This window comes from Aptenodytes forsteri, unplaced genomic scaffold (genome assembly GCF_000699145.1).
Source record: "Aptenodytes forsteri isolate BGI_AS27 unplaced genomic scaffold, ASM69914v1 Scaffold54, whole genome shotgun sequence".
Taxonomy (NCBI): domain Eukaryota; kingdom Metazoa; phylum Chordata; class Aves; order Sphenisciformes; family Spheniscidae; genus Aptenodytes; species Aptenodytes forsteri.
The window spans coordinates 626,840-642,535 of NW_008796044.1; the positions used below are offsets into that span (position 1 = coordinate 626,840).

At 35.9% G+C, this 15,696-nt stretch overlaps 1 protein-coding gene across 1 annotated transcript in view; it reads right to left on the reverse strand.

The window, feature by feature from the left end:
• Positions 1 to 14,579, reverse strand: part of RANBP17 (RAN binding protein 17) — a 164,770-nt gene extending 150,191 nt beyond the window's left edge. Inside the window, exons 1-10 of the mRNA XM_009285979.1 lie at positions 14,511 to 14,579; positions 13,741 to 13,887; positions 12,307 to 12,397; positions 10,911 to 11,077; positions 7,202 to 7,267; positions 6,562 to 6,666; positions 3,661 to 3,826; positions 1,909 to 1,982; positions 1,329 to 1,448; positions 932 to 1,078 (exon numbers count right to left, since the gene is read on the reverse strand). Of these exons, the coding sequence (XP_009284254.1) occupies positions 932 to 1,078; positions 1,329 to 1,448; positions 1,909 to 1,982; positions 3,661 to 3,826; positions 6,562 to 6,666; positions 7,202 to 7,267; positions 10,911 to 11,077; positions 12,307 to 12,397; positions 13,741 to 13,887; positions 14,511 to 14,579 (1,152 nt within the window). The remainder of the gene's footprint in view (positions 1 to 931; positions 1,079 to 1,328; positions 1,449 to 1,908; positions 1,983 to 3,660; positions 3,827 to 6,561; positions 6,667 to 7,201; positions 7,268 to 10,910; positions 11,078 to 12,306; positions 12,398 to 13,740; positions 13,888 to 14,510) is intronic.
• Between the last annotated feature and the right edge of the window lie 1,117 nt (positions 14,580 to 15,696).

Here is a 15,696-nt window from a genome sequence, read left to right on the forward strand (position 1 = left end):
AGCAAGCGGCTGTGTGGTGCTCAGTTGCCAGCTGGGGTTAAACCATGACAACAGTGCACGGTGGGATTTAAGTGCTACAAGAGGGCCATTCAAAAATCCTAAGTGTTTAGTGGGAAACTGTCTAGAGCCACCTAACAGGAAATGTAAAGAACAGAAATGCATCTCAACTTTCTTTGCTCTTCCAAGCTTATGGCACTGCCATTGGCAACTCAGAAATTCAAAGGTCAAAATCTTCTCCTAAAGGTCACTATCTTCAGCTGTTATTCTGAAGACCAGAGAAAGACTCTGGAGGAAATGCTAAAATAACAATTGTAGTATTACTCAAACAGTGTGCATACCTTTATATTGGTGTGTTTCAAAAACAAACCTGTAAAATTTTTAACACTGTGAGAATCTTGATCCTGTTATATGTGTCCTTCTCAAAAAGGTTGGTCCCTCAAAAATTTAGACATTATTCCACGTAGCTTCTGAATCCAGCTCATATGGGAACTTTGCACTCAGCAGCTCAGCATATAGGCAACTGTGTGTGTGTACACATACAGGCACAAAAGCAGAACTCAAGAACCTAGTCAGTGTAGGCACTCTGAAGTTTACATGGGAGCACAGGTGTAAGTATTTTAGGGCTGGATAAAGAGTTTAGTTTGTTGGATTTTTTATGAGGGTGAGGACAAAGGCTGGAGAATTAACATCCATCTATCCCCTACTTCAGTTGTCATTTTCTTCTTTAAATCTGCTCCCATTACAAAACTTCATAGGAAGAGTGAGAACCAGTTCTAGAGAATTCAGAAATCTGAGTTACATCACTGACAAAATACATTTTTACATAAAGACAAGCCTCACCACTTCCTCAAAAAACACCAACACAGAGAACCAGCATCAGTCCTCTTTGTCATTCAAGAATTGAAGAGAAGACTTCTGTATATATTCTTACCTGTAGGCTAGTAATAGTAAAATTTGCTATAAGTTGGATGACTTCTGGGTAATCTTTCACCATTACTAGCTCTCCTAGTTGATAGTTTGTCTTTAGCCGAGCCAAAAAACGACAGAATTCATGGTAATTACCCGGATCAGATAAACCCTAAATTTGAAGAAGCAAATTTTTAAAAGTTAACAGCTTAATCTAATAGAAATTTCATTAATACTATTGCTAATTGGGTGACAATTTTATTTGCATAGAGGTTTTCCTTTGTTTTGAACAGAAAATCCAAGCAAACAGATGTCTGGCTGAAAGTGGTTTTGATAGATCTAGTAAATTAATGAAGACTGTAAATGGAAAAACAAATCCACAGCTGTTTTAGCATTTCAAGTAAATAAAATCAAAAAGATACCTGTGGATTTTCAAGTATTTGTTTCACTCCTTTGATTAGATTACCAAGATATTTGGCACGTTCTGGATTGCTGAATAAAGATCTCCTTGTAGAAGCAAACTGAACTAAACAAGAAAGTGCCTGAAGAATAAAAAAAAATACTGTAAGATTAAAAAAATTTAAACTTTCAGAATAATCATCTCTTAATGTTTGGAGCAATCCAACCTACTGCTGTCTGTAGTACATTCTGTGGCTGAAGATTATTTTTGCAGCAATCTCTATACTATCATTGAACACAAATATGGCTCAGTTTTAAAATTCCCTTTTACAACAGCTTCTGACTTCATTAAAATAATTAGGTGGTTGTTTTCCACGTGGCTCAGTAGTGCTGAATTGGGGGAGGAAGGATTTGAATGCTTTCAGATTCAGAAATGAAAACTGGGTCTGAAGTTCAAAAGAAAAGACATCGTGACTGGGCACTGAGCCAGGGGACTCATAACATGCTAATGCACAGAATAAAACAGGTCTTTTGGACAAAGTATAGATGTAAAAAGACTGTTTTCCGTAATTACTTGAGTGTAAATCACTACATGTCACTTACTAACTGAGACAGCATTGGTGGAAGGGAATGATACAAATCAAAAAACAGGTCCAAGGTCTCTGGCTCCAGGAAGACTACGGAAAAAGATAAGTTGGTTTTATCACTCTCTACAAGCAATAATTAAGTATCTTTATTTTAATAGAATCATCCTCTTTTTAACAAAAACAGTGAGATATCACCATAGTTGAGAATAAACTATGAATAGATGCATTCATTAGTTCATTGTACAGTATTAAACAAAGCACTATTCTCTTTTTATCACATTTAATCTATCCTATAGCTCACAAAGAATACTTCCCTTAAACTGCAGATGATGCAATACTTTGTCCGTTGCTTACAGAACGCTGTTCTGTAATAGATGTAGGTAAATTGATTTCTTCAAGTTACTACAGTAGTACACTAAGACAAGACAGGTTCCAGATACTAAGGATTAGTTTAGTCTATATTTAAACAAAGGCAAGTTTTTAACAGAAGTTCCACAGACTATCCTGAAGTCTACAGACTGATGAACAGCAAAAAATACTTTAAACACCGAGTTACCAATTCACTGTGGAATCACATCAAATGAACTATAACATTACCCTATTTTATGAAGGGGTAACAACCGGGTACAAAAAGTTCACCAATAATTCATAATTAAGTAATCCCACAAATTAAGTAACATTTCAAAGTTGTTCCATTTATAAGCATCATTTTATATGAAGACTTGTATAAAATAAAGCATCCCATAACAAAGGTTAATTTCCTTAGGCACTCTGTGTTTAATGACTAAAGGGAGATCCCTCCATGGACAATTTAAAGTATCTAAATTAAAATCTTGGGAAAAACCTATCCCCTTCTCCTTCCTAAGGGATCTTGGGAAATTACTGTCACTTGCCCAAATTCAGCCTTTTGTCAGTATTCCCTTGCTTGCCATATATTATTGCTCTTCATCCTTCACACTGCGATTAGAGGCTACTGTACATTAATGCAGAAGGAATGGAGTTATGCGTGGAAACTGATGAAGAATAGTATCATTGAAATAAGGAGGAATATCAAACACTACAGAGTGTCATGCTATACAGGTAAGCCAGATCTAAACCTCCCATCTTGGGTATGGGAAACTGCGTAGCTGCTTTAGCTAGACGTAACAGACTTCCAGTCAGGCTCATTTATTTTGCCAAGAAGCAGGATAAATTAGCCTACAAGGAGCTCCATGCTGCTAGTACTAAACTGCGTCCATTACCCAAGGTAATTTCATTAAAGCTAGCTTGGACATATTTATACTAGACCGCCATCTGCACTGTATAAGCCCAGGAAGACAAACCTCTAGAGTCTAAGAACCAAGATGCAACCCTTCTGCTGCCTTCATTAACAAGCTCACATACTAGAGCAAACAAGTACACTAAAAAAAAAGTTTCATACAGTTTTGTCATCAGGAGGAAGACAAGAGAAAATAGACATGCTACAAATGCTGTACCTCTTCAAGGTGTTCATATGCCAGGATGAGAATAGTATTCAGTGTCTAATTAGAATAATTTGATTTACTGTGAATATCTATGTTATAGACTACATTTATTATTTCTATCTGTAAAAATAACAATAGGAAAAGCATGAGAGAAACAGCAGAAGACGTTTACCAGTAACTCACCAACAAAAAAACTCTACTCCACATTAAAAATTATTTTATATTTTCAAGTATCGTGACAAAAGAAGTTACACAATCCACTGGGTATAGACTTCAGACTACTGACAGTTATGATCCTTTCTTACTTGTTCTCCAGTTTGTTGGAATCTGTACAGTGCATAGGTCATCTGCAGATTCATCAGCTGAATTTCCAATGAAATCAAAATTAAGACAGTTTAGTACAAGCTTCAAAAGTTGCATTGCTAGACTTTGTTGCCGTTGGTCCTGAAGGGTTAAAGGTTTTGCCAAGAGCTAAGGAGAAAAGAAATCTTGTTAGGTCACCTGCACAGAACATGCTTTAAAAACAATTTTGAAAAGGAAAATGTTTGGATGTAAAACTGCAAAGTTCAGAGCAAGAGAACACATACTAAGAGAAAAATAAATCCTTCAACAATAAAAAGTATAGTCTTTCCTTAAAGGCAAGGGGAAAATCATTATTACCACCTCAGAGATATCTTCCATGTCAAGCTAAAGCTCCCAGAGTTATAAATAATTTTTAAAAGCCTGGTGAAATAATCCTTTTGCATAAAATACTTAGAGGTAAAACTCAGCATGTCACTGATACTGTCTGTTAGAACAGTGCTAACGTTCACTGCAAAAATTAAACTGTAAGGTTTCATGTTTTCCTCTTTCTGTTACTCCAGACCAGAGTGGAGTATACATCATATACATCATATGGGTAAAAAATATCTCAACAATTGGTTGTTTTTCAGTTTGATGTCCAGGCTGCTAAACAGTATGAGTTTCACAGTATGCATACTCAAAGACTGTTCCTTTGGCAAGTCTAGAAAAACCTGGCATTAAAAACCAATGAAATGAACAGTCTGTAATCTGAATGTAGCTATTTACAACACCTGTATAAATACAGCTGTCTGTCTCCACTGCTTTATAACCCTTACAGTGTCAGAATAAAAAGGTGCTTTGTAAGCAAAGCAAGCTGTTGGGATTTGGAAGTCTATACTCAACATACTGTGCGCGTAAGAACACATTTTTATTGATCCCCTTCTGTAATTATAATAATTTAAATAACATTTTATCTTAAAGAAATTACTACCTCAAGATTACACACACAATATAAAGGCACTGAAAACAAACCTCAAATTCATTAGTCACTGATGCAGTTTGTGAACATCAGAAAGAAAACTGACATACTTTTGTCTAGAAAAACAATAAAATAAATGCAAATGCAGCAACTTTATCTAGTTCATCTGCTCCTTATTTAGATTCAGTCACATCTCTCAAGTTTATTAACAAAAAGTTTTTAAATTCAGATGATAGGAATTAAAATCACCTGTGTGTCATTATATGCCTCGTTAACTTATAACAACTGTTGCACCACATTAGAATTGACACTAAATTATGAATTCGGCTTTGAAATCAACATTGAATTTCTGTATGTCTTGTATAAACATAACCTGTTTTGCCACCAATCCTCTCTGTAACTTTTAAACTCTTGGAATTATTTTAATGATTCCACATTTGTTGGTTAAGTGTATTGTTCCGTGCATTACAGACACTGAAATATTTCTAAAACCAGCTTCCTACACTAAAGTTGGCATTATAAAGATACTAATTATAATTTTCTTATACTTCTGTCTGGAAATCTGTATGATGTCACTCAGACAAACCTTTCAACATATGAGAGACTAAAGAAGTACCTGTAGACCAGCTGAACTTGACGAAAGCTAGGAAGTGGCTGCCGCAGGACACAGGTTCTCACAAATACATTTATTGTTTTGATGTGTAATGGGGTTTACTATATCTAAAGAAGATTTTTCCAAAAATAGCCAATTCTTCTTTTAAATTATGTATGATTTCTCCATTAATATGCAATTCCGACACTGATTTAAAACATCCTGTGTACATTAGCAGAGCATTCCCTCTTTAGAGGCGAGGGAATTTATGTTATTTACTTGCTCTATATATTAAAAAAATATACTGCCTGTCACCTGAGCACTGGTAGCTGACCATGTGTGCCCTTTAAACTTACTGCAAATGTGAGGTAAAACATGCTAGTTAGACTAAAAACATACCGTGAAAGAAATTTAATAGTTTATCTCGTTTTTTACAGCAGTATCTCAATCACATACCTCAACCTTGAGAATTATACCTTTAGCCAGAAAGCAATCGCTACCATTATCTACTGACCCACTGTGATGGCATCCAGGTTTAAATTCTTCGCTTAAACACCTGTGTCCAAATTTCAACACCTAATTCATTTGGTTTTCAGAAAAACTGATTAAACCAGCACTCCCAAATAAGTCAAAGAATAGAAATCAGGCAACATTTAAAAAATAAGCTGGTCTCAGAGTTGCTTGAGCTTAAGAGAAGTAGAATGGTACCTCATGGTGCTGCTTCCACTGCTATGGAAGGCCTTGATCCGCACCAAAATGCAAAGTGCAAATTCCAGCATTGATCTCAGTTCAACCTACCTGGTCCTGAGAGACCTAGCTTACAGCATGCTGTTCTTCACCACCTCCTGTCAAGGCTCTTGAGAGTCTGCAGCCTGAATTACCCCAAAATGTTACAGAGAGGATAAGGGAACTACTGAAGAAAAACACCTTGGCCAGATTTGACTGTGCTGCCATACCACAAGATAGAGAATTTGTCTTTCTTTTTGGTTGCTCCTAGTTTAATATATAATTCTTTTAGCAAATACTGAGATGGTAGGCCCAGCAAAACTGAGATATAATTAAATTGAGAAAAACATCAAAAAATAAGACAAGTTCAGAATTTAGGTAGTTCATCCTTTACGGCAAGATATAAAGAGAGAGAGATGGCACAGAGAGGAAGACAGAGAGAGCAAGAGAGACATGGAGGGAGGAAGATTGGAATTTTTGTCTTTGAACGTTTTTTCGTCACTTGAGCTTAATTGGGTGTCATGTAATCCATTTAAGTACAGAATTCATAAATTCAGAAAATATTAAGGACTCAAACTGGGACAATTATGATGTTAACAATTTAGGTTCAATTATAAAAAGCCTCACCTCCTTCAAAAGAGAGCACGCAAGCATCAGTATGTCCTTTAGAGAGGTGTCACGGAATGAGGTAGCTATTTTACGATGTTTTGCTGAAGGTCTTGAATAATCAACCTAAGAAAAGTTAGGACATAATAAATAATGCTCCCTTCTTTGCTAAAACTAGATGATAGGTATATCTGGCAGATAAATTATTTGACACTAGAAATGAAAATTATGGTCCAGCACTAAATATAGATCTTGACAGCTTCCTGAAGCGCCTCCTTTTTTCCCTTCAAGGTTGTCTCTCTTTCTGGATGGAAAGGTCTGAGGCACTTCCTCAGGTTAAGATGTAGGCCAAAGAAAATCATTAGCAGAAATTCAATTGAAAAAGTTGATCATTCACTTTGCTTTACTAGTTCTAGTGACTGTGATGAGAGAAACTCTACCCTGTATCAGATATGGTATGTATCTGGTACAGGCAGAGTCCCTGCACTAAGAATTTCTTGTCTCTCTATGTATTTTGGCAGGGGGAGGAAGGTGTGTTAAACCCTTCACGTCTAAGAAATGTTTCTCCAACCATTTTTATGAAGGGCAGAAACATTCAACACTGCTTTATCAGCAATATATACATCCCTTGCAGAAGGAAAAAAAAAACAAACATGCTTACTAGATTCATTTCCTGAGTCAGTTCTGAGAGAATCATTACTCCTATTATATAATGGTCCACAGTGCCCTACAGAAAAAAACAGATAGGATTGCTCAAACATCACAGCTTGTATTCAGTATTTTCCAACATTTCTAGAATCAGGTTGTATTTAATATTTTCCAACATTTCTGGAATCAAGAGGAATTTTTAGGCTGAGATATCCTAAGCTGTTTAGAAGGCTTTCATGCCAAATTCTGTCAACATTAATAGAACTAGACCTCCAAACTCCCTAATTAGCTCTGGGAAAAAAACCTCATTGTAAGTTTTAAGAATTGCATGATAACAAAAAACCTGTCTGAAAACAGACTCTAAGTAACCGCAATCTAGAAATTCACTATTACACATTTCTCAAAGGCCTGTTCAGTATTCTAGAACTGGTAAGGCAAGCTGCATGAAATTCAAACCGTTAAAAAAAATTAAGCTGTGCATGGATGAAAAAGATCACAGGGCACTCTCAGGAAAAAGAAGTTTTGAAATGCTACCTATCAAAAAAACCTAATTCTCTTACCTCCACAGTCGTATACAATGCATTGGTTTGAACTGAATTATATATTCCATCTCTGAGAACTTGTCTCTAAAAGTGAAGCCGTAGGCGTCAAATATTTCCATCTGAGGGTGTGATCTAATCATCAGTATTTAAGTTCCTTGGAATGTTTCGAAATTCAGATACAATGCAGAATTTTGCATTTGATTAATAAAATTTAGCTGTCTTCACTGAGCTACTACAAAGCATTTATAGAAAAATTAAATCTGCTTTGTTAAAAACAATTAAAATTAACTGCAATTAGGCCTTGCCATTGAGTCAGGGGGAAGATCTCTATGTCTACTCTCACAGCTGCAGTTTGCAGCCTCAGCTCCCCTGGTGTCCAAAAAGCAATGTCATCCTCGTCAAAATCTTCCTGGTATTTGTCACAGCCACCCTCATTTTCACAACTCTGAAGATCACCCAACGTTCAATTCATGAAGAACCTGGCTACTTACCAAGAGGCCTAACTTTTCACTGTCATCTAGTTTGTATTATCATTTGCACCAAAGCAAATCAAAAGTGAAAATTTCAGAGAACTCTCAGGCAAAATTTATATTGTTGCCCTATCTGCTCTCTCTCTATATAAAAATATGTATTTTTTATATATATTATAAAACATACTGTATTTGAACACAACTTTCTTTTACATTTCAAATTCTTAAAATAGTCTATATGAATGTTCCTTAGACCACACAAACCTGCAAGAATGGAAAATGCAACCTCCCCTTCTTCACAGGTGTGAAAAGCTGTGTGGTGAATTATGAAGGAGTTAGGAACAGAAGTGCAGACCTAGCTGCTTATCCCTTTTTCTAATAATTAAATCACACTCAAATTCACACTAGATGAACTTTAATCCGGAATGCTAATGCATATGTATCTGAAACTACCATATGCTAATTATTAACGTATATTAGTATTGTTTAGGGATTATTTTTTCAATTTTTATCTGAAATTTAATTCACTAGTAGATCTATGGCTTAATTTTCTTTTCTATAGGAATTCTTAATTTAACTAAAGAAATCTCTTAAGAAGCTAAATTTTGTATTTAAATCTCTATTTTTAATGAGCTACACACTGAAGAGTCACACTGCAATCATTTTAATAATAAATGCAAAATCCAATTACAGTACATTCATAAAAATAACTGCAAAATGGTGGAAAAGTATACTTGAGTTTGTTTTTAATAAACAGAATATTGCAACTTATTTTTTATTAGACATTCCCAGTGTAACTCAAAAAGTACATTAACTTGAACAGTATTATAAACAAAGGTAAGACTGAAAAACGAATGAGAAACTCCTTGGCAAGAAACACAAACTGTTAACGTCATATTTTCTTGTTGAGTTACCAGGATCACCAACACATACACACATAATGGATCACTTTGGAAGTAAATCTCCAAATAGCTTAAATTTTCTGATTATTTTTTCTCAAAATAAGTACTAGGCTTTACATTCACACAGACACTCAGAAAGATTAATCTGTATTAACTTTTTAAACAGATTAGCCATCTCCCAGTAAACTTATCAAGAACCTTTTTATACATGTGAAATGTATGAAATAACCAAGTCTGGCTAATAGCCCATGACATCCAATCACTTTCTCCAAACTTACTTTCACAGAAGATGCTGTATATCCTGTATCTTTAGCCACTGTGTCCGACAGTCCTTACTCTATATTTGACATGTAAATTTGCATAGCAAACAGTCCACAGCAAATGATTGCACTCTGACATTAGGAGAAATTATTTCCAATTTTCAAATACCAAGATCACTTCTCTATCCTGTAACGCATCTCCTTTGCAACAGTGACCAATGCAGTGGGGGAACAGGAAATAACGTGGAAGGAAATGTAAAACAAGAACATTCCTGCCTCATCCAATTACTGGAGAGGGAAGATGAGTGATCTTTCCTCCCAGCCTTCCCCATATCCCTACCTAGAATGCATAATTTTTGTGATATGTTAGATTTAAATACATATGCTATTTTAGGTGAAGTTATAAAAACACTCTAAATTTATTATCTATCTCTGTATATTGTACACCATAATCCTAGGACAGACAGAATGTCTGGGGTTTTTTTTCTTTCACTCCTCTTTACATGTACGGAGAGAGAACATATATATATGCAGGTATCTGGTGGGGCACAGGAACAGGTTGCCCAGAGAAGTTGTAGATGCCCCCTCCCTGGAAGTGTTCAAGGTCAGGTTGGATGGGGCTATGAGCAACCTGGTCTAGTGGCAGGGGGCCCTGCCCATGACAAGGGGGTTGGAACTAGATGATCTTTAAGGTCCCTTCCAATTCTATGATTCCATCCAAGTACCCATGCACACAAATATGAACCATCAATTTATCATAAAGTGAAAAAAGAATGCGGCAAACAAGGACCACAACCACATAACAAATATATACAGTGTCTTGCAATTTTATGTACCACAGTTCTATCTGTAAACAAGCTTTCCTCAGTAACTTCAGAAGCAGGGGTATCTAATGATTTCTGCCAAAAATTAAAGTGCAGGTGAAGTCCCACTGCTTATACAGAAAAGCAACAATATAAGACCGTAACAGTGAACACTCCAACAAATAGTTTATAAAGGTATCTTTTTCATCAACCGTCCATGACAGACACTTGAAAAAATACATTTGAACTAGTTCTAGAACTGAACAGTTCGGCACAATTTTAGCGGTCATTATTACAAGAATCACAATCACACTCATGCTTTAAAATATTTGACAGTCTTGCTTTTCACATAGTGCAGTACCAGCATTTCTAACCAGGTAACTGGAGCTAACACTATCAGAAACGTATCTCCACATCAGTTGAAAAAAATTAAGACATTAAGTAGAATGGCTTGACAACAGGGGCTGATGTTTTACAACCACACTATGAAAACGTGCTTTGGAAAAAGAAAACCAACAAAAAACCATGACAGCACTATGAATACTGTGAGGCATCAAAACCCACAAACCCGCGCAAGTATCAAACCCACCCTGGTTCTTCATTGTAGGGCGATCTGTTTTAAGCAATGCTCTTCCCACTTTTTCCACCCAAGTGTGTGACAACTAAGTGCCATAACATGCCAATCACTAAAAATGAAGAGCTCCAAGCAGAAAAAAAATGGCAGAAGTGAACAATTGTTTCCTACCTGCAAGAATTTTTTTACATCAGCAATAATGTCTCTGAAGATGAGCTGATCTTTTAGTGCCTCAAACCATCCTAATTTTGTAATTTTAGCAATGACTTGAACAAGAGCCTGGATGACAAAAGGAGCCAGTTTGGGTTGAGACGCTACATAGTTCAGAATGTAGTTTCCTGTGAAGAAGCATTTTAAAATCAGCAACACAAGTCTTCTGTAAAGAAAATGAATTAAATGGTTCTAATAGAAACTTAAGGCATGGATTTTTTAAAAAAATCTATATTCTTATGGTTAGTACAATAACTGTAAGTTACATTAAATCATTAAATACAGCTAAACATTTAGTTGCACAAAGCACATTACATACATGATCATTATTCTAGGACACATAAGACAACAGTTTGTCAATTCAGAGAACACTGGCAGGTAAAACAGTAATTTTTCATTATAGTCCCATATACTGGGCACTGATTATTTCACTATGTAACAGCAGCTCTCACAGCCAACTCAAAATACACAAAAGTTTTTTCAGACAAGAGTCCCTACCGAATGTTCTCAATTCAATCTAGAACATCCCTTTGGGTACTGCACATTGCAGCTGCAGAAATTCCTCTCTAACTAGAAGGAAGTTAACCTGTTCCAAAAGCTGTTGAAATGTATAAAATTAAAGTTGATTAAAGTTAATTTTTACCTAAAAGAATACTGAAATCTTTTATCAGAAGCAGCGGATTCTCAGCCATGCATTTCAGAGTACTACTATCCACAGAACCGATGGAAAGTCTGCACTGTTGTAAAAATCCAAAGCGAATCATACGCTCCTCGTGCAAAGCCTTTCACTATTAAAGACCTAACACACACTTGCTTACTCTTTTAGGATATATCTTTTAGGATATAGCAATGACTTTAATATAGATCCTAAAAAGTAAGGAAAGTTTTGTAAGCTCTTAATCCTGCAAGAACCTGCCCTGGCATGACTTTTACAAATGTTAAGAGCTGATCATGAGCAATGTTACATGTAAGTGACTGGCAGGTGTACTAGCAATATCTGCAACTTTCATCCTTTACAAACATGAACCAAATCTCTTTAGCGTCTTGTGGGATAAATACAAAGTCTACCTTGAAAAATGAGTTGTTTTTTTTTAAATATGACATAATCTGAGCTAACATATTTATCTTAATTTTGAAACTAGGAAATGTTGTTTGTGGCCTAATTGCAGAGATATGATGAAAGAGCTCACAATCACCTTTACGTCCACTCCCTCACAATGACTACCTTATGAATAACAGGCTTGGTAAATGGAGAGTACTAGAGAAAAAACAGACTATCCACTGACTGGTTACGGTGCTAACATGAAGTTTTAGATCCAACTAATATAATGAAATTTTAACCACAAACATTACTTACGAATGTCAATCCTTTGTTCGATAGGTAATGGAGATGCCCTGCTTACAAGCTTAGACAGGCACGTTGCTGCTAGAAGCTGAGCATAGGACGTCTACAAAAACACATCAAAAGATATTATTTGAAAATAGGCTAACTAAAGGCAGGGACAATAAGTCAAAACCTGATAAATAATCAATAACCCAGATTGGTTATCAGGTTTTGGTTATGCTTAAGTGTACCAAAAATTTATAAAATGTATGTGTTTTAGCAATATCTTTGTTTCATTATAAATGAACATAAATTACAAAACACTAATAAAATAGGGGAGACTAAAAATATCATCCCCTTTGATGGAAATCATTCATCTAAAAGTAATTTCACTATTCAGTGCAGTTCTTTAGTTTTGAAACCTGTTTTTAAATCACTGGATAATTTAGAACCATGAGATGATTACCATGGGTCCAGCCCTGGATTAAAGATATTTTCAAATGCGTTTCCTCTTTTTCTTTCTCTCTCTCTCTGAGTGATTTGAAAAACACAGCAAGAATTATACCGGACTTAGCTTGGACTATCAAATCAGCATCAACTCCCCTACCACTTTATCTAGAGTTAACCATGAAATTAAACACCAAAAATGAAACTGAGTAATGATAAGAGAATGGTTTAAACTAACAGACAACAGATAAGCAGTTTAAGGATTTTTTTAATACAATTTTTTTTCATTGTAGCTAATAGCTAGAAACAAGAATATTCAGTGCAGTTCTTCAGTTTTGAAACCTGTTTTTAAATCACTGGATAATTTAGAACCATGAGATGATTACCATGGGTCCAGCCCTGGATTAAAGATATTTTCAAATGCATTTCCTCTTTTTCTTTCTCTCTCTCTCTGAGTGATTTGAAAAACACAGCAAGAATTATACCGGACTTAGCTTGGACTATCAAATCAGCATCAACTCCCCTACCACTTTATCTAGAGTTAACCATGAAATTAAACACCAAAAATGAAACTGAGTAATGATAAGAGAATGGTTTAAACTAACAGACAACAGATAAGCAGTTTAAGGATTTTTTTAATACAATTTTTTTTCATTGTAGCTAATAGCTAGAAACAAGAACAAGGTGATGTTCAAACACCAGGTTATACCACACTGTGTCCCGACACTGCTCTACAGATGACACAACCCCTGATTACAACCCTTCTGAGAGTACTGAAAGCTAAAATGCTTTCCCTTCTTGTCCCTGACATCTCTAATGCAAGGTACTGTCACTTCTACAAAGACCACCTCCAAATGAAAAAGAATCCTGGAATCATTTATGAAACAGAATACATACAAAAAAGGGAAAAGCATTTTGCCTTTATTGTACTGACAGGGTAATGGCCCATGACTGAGAAACCTATGTGAGCTTCCACAAGCATGATTACACTTACGGATAACAGATCTTTCAGATACTTACTGTTCCTTGTTCTAACAGAAGTTGGCATTGGCGAAGACATTCTGGGCTATCAATAAGCTCCAAGAGTACCTTCTCAGCTTGCATTCGCTGTGCTAGATCAGTCCCTTCATATAGGTGGTTACATAGGACTTCTAGTTCTGCCAGACTCTGTTAGGAAAGAACACAATTGAAACTTCCACGAAGACTTTTCAACCACTACACCAGTAACATGAACTGTTACCTATGCTAAGCTTTCCAGTTGATTCACATTTAAACTACCAAAAAACAGGAGGCCTTCTGTGACAAGAAGCCAAAAATAACTCTGAAAATTAAGTTGCCATTTTTTATTCTCTCAGCTACCAAAGTATTTCTTAATATGGTTCAATCCATCTGTTTTTCTGAGTCTTCAGATGGGAAGTCCATAGCTTTTCCAAAGAGAGATGAAAAGATGGAGAACAGTGAACAGAACAGTTTGAGCAATGCTACTTGGAAAACTTCCGGCAAATTTCATTTTAAAAGCTGTAATTACTCATCAAATAACTACACCTGGAAAAAAATAGCATTTGTCTATATCTGTTGATGCAAATAGCAGTGAAAGATGCAACAATTCAGAAGCTACAGTAGCAACAGAAGAGCTAAAGTTCCTCTCCACTCAGAAGCTGAAAAAGTTCTCTTTGGTAAAGAAGGTGGTGGTGGAATACCTCTCTCCTATGTGAGGGTTATGATTTATATCTACTAGTCCCTATCTCACAGGAGAGATGAACCCTTTGAGCACGTTTTGGAATCATTACACAAACAGAAGTTTTAGCATCCACCAGGTTCCCAAAGCCTATGGAACTCTCATCAAGAACCAGCCACATCATTAGAAGGTACCCAGTAAATATTTCATGACTTGAGTGTGGCCTAGAAAGAAGAGTAAAAGAGAACACGCAGTATTTGACCAGTCTCATTTAAAAGTCCGAGTCAAAATCCTGTCCACCAGCCCTTCCAGAAAGATGTTTTGTACTTGAAATAAAAGATTTAGTTCCACACAATCTAGCATCACTTATACTGTAGCTCAAATGCCTTTTAAAAATCCAAGACAGTAATAGTGTCTTTGACAACCAAAGTACATTTGGTTTTGTCAGTCAAAGTGTGTCATTTCCTAGAGATACGCTTCTTATCATTAAAAAAAAAAAAAAGGATCATGGTGGTCTTCCCATTTTTTTTTTGTTGTTGTGCATATGGAGTCCCTGGCTTTGATCAGCTTTTTCTGAATTTCAGTAACAATGACATTTTAAGAGTCCCTGATTTTCAATCAAAAAGTAGCCATGTACCTGTTCCTTTGGAGAAATTTTAAGAAATAGCACATTTGCTTCTGGAATGAACAGATCAAATACCTCAAAGACTGAGCTCAACAGAGACATCCTTTGTTTTTGTTTCCCCTCCCCCCCCATGTTCAGAGAGAACAGAGGGAAAATAAGGAACAGGTAACAATCCCAGTAACGCAATTTTAAATGAAGCAAGATCCATGCCAATTAAAGCGAAAATTAAGAGTCATAAAATGCAAGCATACACGTTAGGGAAAAATATAATACAACACAAAACACACATAATTGGGCTAAAACATGGGAATAAGGACATCTAGCAAAGATAGTCTTCAGACATAAATTACAATGCATCTTTCCATAATGGAACAATTCCAATATAAGCTGAGAAGCATGAACCAAATTATCATGTCATAACCAGCTGTCGTGGTTTAACCCTAGCCGGCAACTGAGCATCACACAGCTACTCGCTCACTCCCCCCGCCCTGGTAGGATGGGGGAGAGAATCGGAAGAGTAAAAGTGAGAAAACTCATGGGTTGACATAAGAACAGTTTAATAATTGAAATTAAAAAAATAGTAGTAATAATAATAGTAATAATAATAACAACACAATATACAAAGCAAGTGATGCACGATGCAATTGCTCACCACCTGCTGACCGATGCCCAG